Source organism: Spinacia oleracea, chromosome 5 (genome assembly GCF_020520425.1).
Source record: "Spinacia oleracea cultivar Varoflay chromosome 5, BTI_SOV_V1, whole genome shotgun sequence".
Taxonomy (NCBI): Eukaryota; Viridiplantae; Streptophyta; class Magnoliopsida; order Caryophyllales; family Amaranthaceae; genus Spinacia; species Spinacia oleracea.
This window is the reverse complement of record NC_079491.1, coordinates 16731442-16742091: the sequence shown is the minus strand read 5'-3', so window position 1 is coordinate 16742091 and position 10650 is coordinate 16731442. Positions and strand designations below refer to the sequence as shown.

The window sequence follows — 10650 nt, the reverse complement described above, 5'->3', positions numbered from 1 at the left end:
GCTTAAAATTTTGTATCTTAACTAAAACTCTGAAATTCGTTATCTGAACCTCAAAAATACATAACTAAAACTCAAAAAATCTTAACTAAAACCAAGAAAATCGTAACTTAAACTGGTAAAATAATAACTAAAACTCAAAAAATCATAACTAAAGCCCTGAATAGAAAGTCAAAAATACGTAACTAAAGCTCAAAAAACCTTAACTAAAACCCAAAAAATCGTGACTAAAACTTAAAAAATCATAACTAAAACATAGAAAATCAATCCAGCAATTCCACTAAGAGACCATTATTTCAGAATTATAACTAAAACTAAAACATAATTATTCTTAACTAAATACAAAAAAAGTGTAACTAAAACATTACGATTCTGAACTAAAACTAAAACGAAACTAAAACAACTAAAATCTGCAGTTTGCAGCGATTCTGTCGCAAGAGTTGACCTAATTTCTCCTCAAATCTTCACCGGCAGCAGCGAAGGCCTCCACTATCACCGCCATCGAATACTCCGCCTCCGCCTCCTCGTCCTTGACCTCCACTAGCTCATCTCCAACGAAGAAGCCTCGCCTACGCATATGTAACCACACAATCAAATTAAATCAAAACACAAAATCGAAACCAAAATCAAACCACAAAACAATTCGATTAACATTTGAATGATCAAACAAAATTGAAATCAAATCAAAGCAAAACAATTTTATTCAAACCTGTATCAACTAGATCTGGCCTTCATCGACGGAATAAACGCCTTCGATTTGTTTCTCAATTAGAGCGGCGACAAAGCCTAAAAAGTCAAAAACCTAAATCGATTGAAAAATCAATCGAACATCGACCATAAATCCAAGTCACACGATCTCCTTCCTTCGCCGCTGCATCTCCTTCGTTCGCCGTTGCAGCCACCGCGATAACGTCGAGGCCGAATCCAAGACCACAACGGATCGCCGCAGCTTTGTGAGGAGGTGAATCGGCGCCTCTGCTCTCCGCCTTCCTCTCTTTCCTTCGCCGTTCTCCTCCTTGTCGAATCTTTACGAGCAGCGCCGACGAGATCAAAAATCAGAATGGCGCGGTGGATCTTGCGGTGGCCTAAAACCTACAACCATTGAAGTGGAGAGAAAGGCGGCGATTTGAGGAGAGTGAGAAGCGGCGAGGATGAACGACGGCGGCGGAGATTTGTGGAGAGTGAGAAGAGGCGAGGATGACCGACGGCGGCGGAGATTTTGAGGAGAGGGAGGGGCGGAGAGGTTGAGGGAGGAGAGAGAGGGAGAGGAGAAATTAGGGTTGAAAATGAAATGAAATGAAAAATAATGAAAAATATGTATTTATATTTATTTATTAAAAGTTCTCAGCTGACATCAGCGCTTAGTTGGCATCTTGGTTGCCAACAATGCGGTCTTTCCTGTGAGACCGCCTTATACAAAAGTTTGTATATAAGAAATTGCATATTACTCATTATTAATTATACTCATAAAAGATGATATTATATTATTATGTGATCTAACTTAGTATAATGTGATCTAAGTTAGACTTTATTCTGTTCACACACGTTATTTCCACTATTTTAGGAAAAGTTAGTCTATACTACTTCCTCCATTTCTTTTTTATCTTCCTGTTTTTATTTTTGGATATGACTTTTTATCATAAATTTCCCCATCATCCCTTATTTAATTCATTCACATTTCCTCATTCACCCACCCAACCCCACTTTTATGATTTTTTATTACTTTAAACAAAATATATTTTCTCTCCTTCATTTCTTTATTACTTTCCTTCATATATTTATTACTTTCTCTTACACCCAATCATTACAAGATTCCATTTTCTTATTTTCCACCCCAAACTCCAAATAGGAAGATCATTTAGGAATGGAGGGAGTACTTCCGTTTCAAAATGATTTTTACACTTTTCGTTTTAGTCCGTTTTATAATGTTCTTTACACTTTGTTTTATTCTATTTTTGGACATGAAAATTTACTATCTTATCCTTCTTACCCCACAATATTTACAATTTTCCACTCACTTTCTCTTACTCCACTTTATTCATTTTTTTCTTACACCCGACTATCCATATTTTCACACACTTTTCTCTTATTTTATCTATATTTTATTATATTCAATCAACTTTTCCAATTTTGTCTCAATGTGCAAATAGTAACCGTAATGATCTTTATGAAACTGAAGAAATATAAGAAAAGTCCGGAAAAAAAACAAGTACAAACTTTTATATAAGATGGTCTTACATAAATGACCACCTTGTTGTCATATAAGTTAAATAATGGATCGAATCAATTAGTTAAGAAATGAAACTAATTAGTTAAGCACTAGAACTAATTTAGTTAAGCAATTGAATCAATTAGTTAAGCAATTGAAACCATTTATTGTCTTGTCCTTTGTGCCTTTCTGTACAAAAAACAAAAATATTTGGACATGTTTATCATCGAATTTAATTATTATTAATTTACATATTTTTCGGAGAGTAGAGACAAAACAACATGTCTTTGTTAAAGTATATGCACTAAATTAGCTTTCTACTAAAATATATGTACGTGTAGATATGATTTTGTTGAGCAATATTAAACAACCATAATATATTTGTCTACCTAATGTTATTACTTGTATTAAGGGTTTTGGGCCGTATGATATTGCTTGTTGTGCAATTAGGGGATTTTGATTGGCTAGTAAAAACACACCCCAATTTTGATGGTGAGATGCCATTGCTCAGTTTTTGACTTTTATTGAAGCATTGTGTGCAAATGTTTGAGGATCAAGAGAGAATTTAAAATTGCGTAGACGTTGCCGCCCCCCTACCTACCCCTAAAGAATGCAAATATGCAATGATATTCTTTTTTGTTCTCAATTTTATCGAACGTACTTTACAAGTTCTTATAAAAGACCACGTATTTTACAGTTGCTTTTTTTTCCTAGCTTAAAGAGTTTTGGGCCTTTTGACTAACTCAAAACTGTACTAAAAGTGTAATTCAATAATTGTGTTTTGGGATTGTTTATAATGATTCAAATAAGGTACTCCCTCCGTTCTTAAATAAGTGTCACTTTTTCATTTTTGGCGTTCCCTTATAAGTATCACATTTCTATTTTTGAACCCATTTGCATCATTATTATATCAAATTCAACTATGTGTCCTTAATACTCCGGTTAATATGTGACTCCTAAAAAAATACGGAGAGTTGTAAAAAATAACTCCAGAGGATAGGTCTTTTACGTGATGTGGTCATATAACGTGTTGTCTAATTTGGTTGTATACAAACATTTATTATGGAGTACTCCCTTCGTTCTATAATGTTCCTCACTTTTCCATTATGCGCATCTCCAATGCATTACTTTGACCTTTAATAGTTTTAATTTTTAGTAAAAATAATTAAAAAAAATGACATTTAGAAAATTTATATTGAAACAAATCTAATGCATGATATCCCACAAGTTAATATTTTTACTCTATTATACAATTTATACTATTAATTACGGTCAAAGTTTTTAAACTTTGACCAAATGAATAGTCAAAATATTATGGAATATAGGGAGTTCAAGTTAACAAGACATACGTACCGGCCTGGTTGTTTGAAAACCAACGAGTCGATTGAACAAGATCAGGGGTGTCAATTTGGACAAACAGATCGGGTTTGGTCGGGTTCATCGGTTTGGGTTGAAACAAGTTTATTTTGCTAACGGATCAAATCGAGCCGGGTTCAAAAATTAACAGGTTAGATCGGTTCGAGTTAATTAAAGCACGTGTTCATATCGGGTTGGGTCAAATTGGGTCGACTTTGAACATGTCGAGTTGTAAACGGGTTTAGTCGGATAGTAACATGTTCGGATCATTCGGGTCGGACTCATATCGTCGAGTTCATTTTGGGATGTAAACGGGTTTAGTCGGATCGTAACAAATTCAGGGATCTTATCAGTCTGATTCATATCGGGTCGGGTTCATCGGATCACTTCTGAAATGAATTGAGTTGAACGAGTTTAGTCGGGTTATATTGGTTTCATGTTGATATCGATATTGATTCGGTTCTTATCATTACAGTTTTTATCGTTTTGGGTTCATACAGTGTGGATAAATCAATAACGGGATGAAATGGGTAGCAAGTTGTACTTTGGGTGAGGTCAATTAGGTTCCAAATTATAAATCACAATATTAGGTTATTACTAATATCTTAATTTTCAATACATGCATTATAAATTATAATATTGAGGTCTTAATTAGGAGGACAAGGGCGATAAGTAAATTTTAAAAGTGTTAGTAATTTAAGATCAATTGTGGGATTAAACGGGTCACGGGTTGTAAACGGTTCGGATTAAATTGGTTACGCGTTGAACAGTTCGAATTGTAAACAGTTCGGATTAAACGGGTTTTCCTCGGGTTGAAACGTTTTGGATTGTAACATTTCAGATCCATTCGGTTTGGGTACATAGTTGAAACAAATCGGATTGATGCAGAGCAGTTTGGTATCGGGATGCAGATCTTAATCGGGTCAATATTTTGGCCCACTTCGAGTTCGGGTTGTATATAATCTGACCGAATCGAGTTTCGGGTTCTACCTCGCAAGTTATTAACATTTAGGTTCTAAACGATCGAATCAACCCAGCGAATTTATCGTTTCGGGTTGAGAATCGACGACTCTATACAAGACTTATATCTATACTAATATATTAAAAGGCGTTTATAAGAACGTATATGTGTTACGTAGGTCTCTCCTTATTACGCCACATCACCATTAACAAGCATCATGACATATCATTGACAACCAAAAAAGCATTTAGCAAGAATCGAACACCGCACCTCATGAATTAAAAGTTACATTTCTTACCATCTTAGCTAAATATAATATATGTTATATATTTCTATGTTATTACAAAATATAATCTTTTTAAATAAATAGTAACAAATTAAATAAAATTGAATAAAAAAAACAAAAGGGAATAAAATACAATTCTTCTCTTTTTATCTTATGCTTAAAAAAATTGTGGGAATGGAGTGTAATTATTAGTACAGAAGAGAGAAACATTGATGTACTTATAATAATAAAAAATCACGAAGAAGAGGAATCAACTTTTATTTATTTATTTTTGGATATTGGGCATATATTGGAAGGTTGTTTATCGGTTGTTGATCTTACGCCACCACGACAATCCGTTAACGATACCACCTATATGGACATATATTTACAAAAAGTAAACCCCACTAAAGGTAATACTCGGAACAACGCTCGGACCACACACTAGTTAATGTTTTAAAACAGTAGGTATCATTGTTTTAACCTAACTTAATTTTGTTGGAGTTTGGATATTTATTAAGCAAGCAAGCATGCATAAACTACGTTACTTTCATAATAGAAAGAATTTGACACCATTACGGACTTTGTTATACTTCGTAACATTCAAGTAGCAGTTATAACAATCTAGCAGAAGTTATAACATGTCAAGTTTAGTTCGAATAACACATCGGATCAGCTACATGATGATGAGTTTGGGTTGTATCGAGTCTTGTTTGGAACATAACTATCGAGTCGGGTCATTATTGTTGGGCTTTTGTCAAGTTTGGGTTGTATCACAATAAGTCAATAAGTTCGATCAATCTCTTTTTATTCAAATTAGAACAAAAACACTATGTCTAAATTCTCAAAGTTTATTTTAGCTAAGCCTATGTGTTGAAGTAGGTTGTTGTTGTGAATGAGCCATAAGGACAATATAAGTTACAAATAGGGGTTCGAATTTGTGGCTTATCGTATACAACCCCTTAAGTTTAACACTTTAACAACTAGGTCAACACATAATCGATAGTAAAAAGAATTGCAATCAATATGAATTAGTTGTAAAATAATCAGTAAAATATCAGGTGAAGTGAACATGACCTCGTTAACTTAAGTCGAGAATTTATAACAAAGTAATGTACTCCGTAATGGTCATAAGGTGGGTCGTAAACTGATATAAATGTTCAAAACTTTAAGAGGTATATGCTTCTGTAATCCAGACTCCGGATTAGCTCATGTACGTAGTTGTCGTAGTATGAATGTATCCTTATTCCTTAAGGTATATGTTTGTTGGGTTACCACATCAAATTATCCGTATATTGGAGTATATGATCAGAAGCAAGACAGCAGCACACAAACACAAGATCAGTCCAATACAAGAGTTGCGTTGATCACTGCATTACTGTCTCAACTACTGACATCTGAAGATCATGATGCACATATTAATGACATGGCACTATAGTACACAGATTGGTGACATGGCACAAGTTGTTACATGATGTAATAATTAGTTATAACTAACTCTTTCAGTTGTGTTTGTTTGCCTAGTAAACTAACACACTAGTATATAAGCTGATGTGCTTCTGCTTGTAATCTGTAACAAGAATCATTCTGATTCTCAATCAATAAAATCTCTTCTCTTCTTCTCTCAATCAGAAGTTCCAATTCAAAAACTTCTTCACCGTACGTATTACCTTTCTTAACTCAACACATAACACCAAAATTTAGGTTTATTCGGGAAAACGTCATTTTACATTGTAAGATAATCACGGCAACGGAGTTTCCCTTAATTCGGGCCTTAAGTAGGTAACCTGTAAAAAGGCTTTAAATGATTATGAGCATGATTTCCTTAAATAAAAATTTTGAAATTTTACTTGGACTCCCCTTAAAAGTACCTTAAGTATTTCAAAATGTTTTGCGCACAAGTTGTACAATAAATTTATTGCACACTAATACAACTTTTATCCAGTTTTCTTTAACTTTTACCCAGTTTTATCTAACTTTTATATTATTAAAAAAAAGTTGATAGATAAACATTTTAAAGGGTTAAATGATTAATTTTATACATTATAAGTAAATTTGAAGATATATTTTTTATTAAATTGAAAATTTTATCAATAAAAATGAAAAACTTTTAAATATATATAGGTAACTTTTAAGCATTTTATGTTAACTTTAACTTCAGTGTAATATCTATCGTACACCCCATATAAATAAGAATTTGTATAAATATTTCCCTCGTCATAAGACCCACTAGCGTTTATGCACGCGTTGTCATAAGTCACGTTAAACTATTAAACCATTCTCGTCAGTTTTATCATCTTATCAGATTTACCACCTTTTCCATTTCAACTAAGTTATCAATTTTACCTCTCTTTAAATTAGTATTGTCGAATATAGCCTAAATCTTAATTATCAAAGACATGAAAGTCGTATCTCATAAGAACTTGACAACTTTTTATAAAGAATTTCCTTAAAAAAATCTTGATTTATTACATTTTTAATTATAAATCATTCTTGATATGTCTTTGAACTACCTAAAACGCCAAGAAAAGAAATAATTTGATAAAACAAATGTGAAGAAGAAGAGAATTTCTTTGACCTTAAGCACTTGTAATTAAGAGGTTTCGTGTAAGTTGAATCCAATTACAGCAATGCGCGTGTCCCAAGTTGAACTACTACCATCATCAACTTATATATTTATATGCCCAACTTATTTCACCTATAAGTCATATTAAACACCACTTTCTCATGCAAAACTCAAGCTATAACAACTATTATTTCATCTAACACCTTATCTTAGTCTCATTATTATCACTTCATCAAATCAAGGTACACTTCCCATTCCCTGCATTGTCGAATTGGGAGTACTTTTACATTTATGTTTATGTGATTGAACTTTTAACCTATGTAGTAATTTTGTGATATGTTCTAGCAGGACAGGTTTTTGAAAAAATGGGGAGTGCTGTTTGTGATGGAAAATTCGAGCTGGAGATTAAGAAAGATGAGCCAACAAGAGTTCCACCATTGGAGGAAACAGAGAAAGGACATTACTTCATGTGTAACTTAGACCAAAACATAGCTGTTATAATGAGGACAATTTACCTGTACAAGTCACCAGAGAAGGGAAATAAAGATGCTGCAAAAGTTGTCAGAGAATCGCTGTCTAAGGCTCTTGTTCATTTCTACCCTCTTGCAGGGAGGCTGACAATCAGTTCGGAGGGTAAGTTGATTGTTGATTGCACTGGAGAAGGGCCGCTTTTTGTCGAGGCAGAGGCGAATTGTTCAGTGTTAAAGCTGGTGGGCATAGCTAGTGGTGATCCTATGGTGCTAAAGAACCTTGTTTATGAAGTTCCTGGTGCTAAAAATATCATTGAGACTCCTATCTTTACTGTTCAGGTATTTCTATTTCTGATCTTCAAGAATCCTTACTATTAATATTATTTATTTGTTTAATGATATGATGAGACTTACCAAAAATGGGTAGGATTTAGCTCAAGGATGAGATGTTTAGTCTTTAACCTTCCTAAATTAGAATCAAATTTTATACTTAGCAGTGTGTTATAACATGTTCAAACTGTTAAAAGAGGTGTTGTCTTCACAGTTTCCATATTTGAATCTGTTGGAAGTTATTCGAAATTATTGCTCTGCTAAACTTGGTTAACATTTCCAAATAAGTCTGTTATTCTCTAATGTGTTCTTTTATCAAAGGTAATTTTGCGATCATCATCAAAATATCCATTGGTATGTTAGTATGAAGCTAGTAGACCCAAAAAGTTACTTTTGTAATTGTGAAAATAAACAGATGATAATATTTTCTTCTGTCATCTGTTGTTTCAAATAATCAGGTGACAAAGTTCAGCTGTGGAGCCTTTGCAGTAGGCATAGCCATGAACCATTGTATGGCTGATGGAATTTCTGCAGTAGAGTTCATTAACTCATGGGGTGAAATAGCGCGAGGATTACCCTTAAGCATCCCTCCATCTTTAGACAGAACGATCCTCAAGGCACGTGATCCACCACAGATCGAATTCCCCCATAACGAATTTCTTGATATTGAAGATATATCAAACACACATGAGCTTTACGAAGAAGAAATGATGTACAAAGCCTTTCCTTTCAACACTGAGAAGCTAGTGAGACTCAAGGAAAAAGCTTTAGAAGGTGGAGTTTTGAGCAAGTGCACTACTTTTGAGGCATTAACAGCCTTAGTCTGGAGAGCTCGATGTAAATCCCTGAAAATGCATCCTGATCAGCAAACAAAGCTCCTGTTTGCAGTTGATGGACGGTCTAGATTTAACCCTGAGCTGCCTAAGGGTTTCTTTGGTAATGGGATTGTTCTGACTAACGCGTTGTGCAAAGCAGGGGACCTCATGGAGAGCCCTTTCTCACACGTGGTGGAGTTAGTTCAAGGAGCAGTTAAGTTAGTTACTGACAGTTACATGAGGTCTGCCATAGACTACTTTGAGATGAAAAGGGCTAGGCCATCTATGAACGGTACACTACTGGTAACAGCTTGGTCTAGACTTGCTTTTCATTCCCCCAACTTTGGATGGGGAGAGACCATTTACACTGGACCTGTTGGCGTGCCTGAAAAAGAAGTGGTGTTGTTTCTTCCTAGTGGAGAAGATCGGAGAAGCTTAAATGTGCATCTTGGGATGCCGGTTTCTGCTATGAACATCTTTGAAGAAGAAATAATGAAGATTTAACCAGGACAAAATTTTATTTGTCTGGTGTTTCTCCTTACTACTGCAAGATAAATATGTTTGTATTATGGTGCATAGTATGTCTATAATATATAGCGAGACGAATGGATGAAAAGCTGAAGCTCAATACCGATCACTTACCCTATACTGAAGATTGATATTCTGTTTTCATGGACTAAATAAAGGTAGGAGAGTTTTCAAGCTACAATATATCCTTAGTCATATGTCTGTTTCTGCCTTAATGTTGAGTGTTTGTTTCTTAGAGAAGACAATAAATTCGCTAAAATGTATAATTACGCAGTGTAAATGTGGAAAAATAAATTAAATCATAATTGTGAAGGAGTTGTCAGATTGGAAGTATTTGCTGCTGATTGTTCTATAAGATCTACTCTTTGTTTACAGAGAGTATTACTCTATTAAGGTGATTTGGAGTTTGTACTTTGGACAAACTTATAGAAGCAAAGAAGAACGTACTCGTAATCTGCCACAGAAACAGAAAATCCGATTCCATAGCAAAATTAAGGACACTCTGACCCATGAAACATCACATGTGACCCATATTGAAAAAGGAAACTCACACGTGATAGAAAATGTTAAGATCTGATTCATGAAATATCACGTGTACCAATTGAGGTTGGCATGAGTGGTTAAGGGCCTCTTGCTCCTTAACCAAGGTCTCGGGTTCGAGCCTTGGGAATGGAAAAAATCTCAACTGGGAGGGATGCTGCCCATCGAGGTACCCATGCAAACTCCCGCGGGAGATTAGTCTACTCACCGAAGGCGGTGGGAACTCCTCGTAGTAGAACCAAAAAAAAAAAATGAAATATCACGTGTGTAAGTCTCACATTGATAAAAGAAGTAAGAGTCCCACGTTGTTTCATATCATCATAAAGATGTGCAGCATTACAACAAATTAATTACATACGAAATAATTAGTTAGTCTTGAGCAAAAACCTCACATCTGCCTCTCTGAGCTTACATAGACTGAGAAGCACTCCCCGGCCCCCGGGTGTACAGGCTGCCTCACCTTGCCATACGACAACAAAGGTGACGACAAAGGACTAGGCCGGGCTACACCCCATGCATCATGGAAATGTTTTTACTTTGCTGTTTCCTGTCCTAATAACTTAATAAGCGTTATTCAATAGTTGATTTTCCCTATGCTCATTTCGAAAATCGA

General features: G+C 34.8%; 1 protein-coding gene across 3 annotated transcripts; it reads left to right on the top strand.

The window, feature by feature from the left end:
- The first annotated feature begins 7448 nt into the window (after window positions 1-7448).
- On the top strand, window positions 7449-9827 carry LOC110785996 (omega-hydroxypalmitate O-feruloyl transferase). Of its 3 annotated transcripts, none has more exons than XM_021990504.2 (3): window positions 7449-7596; window positions 7703-8163; window positions 8613-9827. In XM_021990504.2, the coding sequence occupies exons 2-3, from the start codon at window positions 7720-7722 to the stop codon at window positions 9471-9473; spliced, it is 1305 nt and encodes a 434-aa protein (XP_021846196.2). In that variant the 5' UTR covers window positions 7449-7596; window positions 7703-7719; the 3' UTR covers window positions 9474-9827. The 3 variants fall into 3 exon arrangements, with proteins under 3 accessions (XP_021846196.2, XP_021846197.2, XP_056686132.1); XM_021990505.2 differs by having other exon boundaries at window positions 7484-7596; window positions 7700-8163; XM_056830154.1 differs by having other exon boundaries at window positions 7515-7596; window positions 7679-8163.
- Window positions 9828-10650: the final 823 nt, after the last annotated feature.

Bases quoted from the DNA above. Each gene is read 5' to 3' on its own strand.
- LOC110785996 (XM_021990504.2), top strand. From the start codon at position 7,720: ATGGGGAGTGCTGTTTGTGATGGAAAATTCGAGCTGGAGATTAAGAAA. The intron at 8,164-8,612 runs GTATTTCTATTT...TCAAATAATCAG, and splicing joins CTCCTATCTTTACTGTTCAG to GTGACAAAGTTCAGCTGTGG.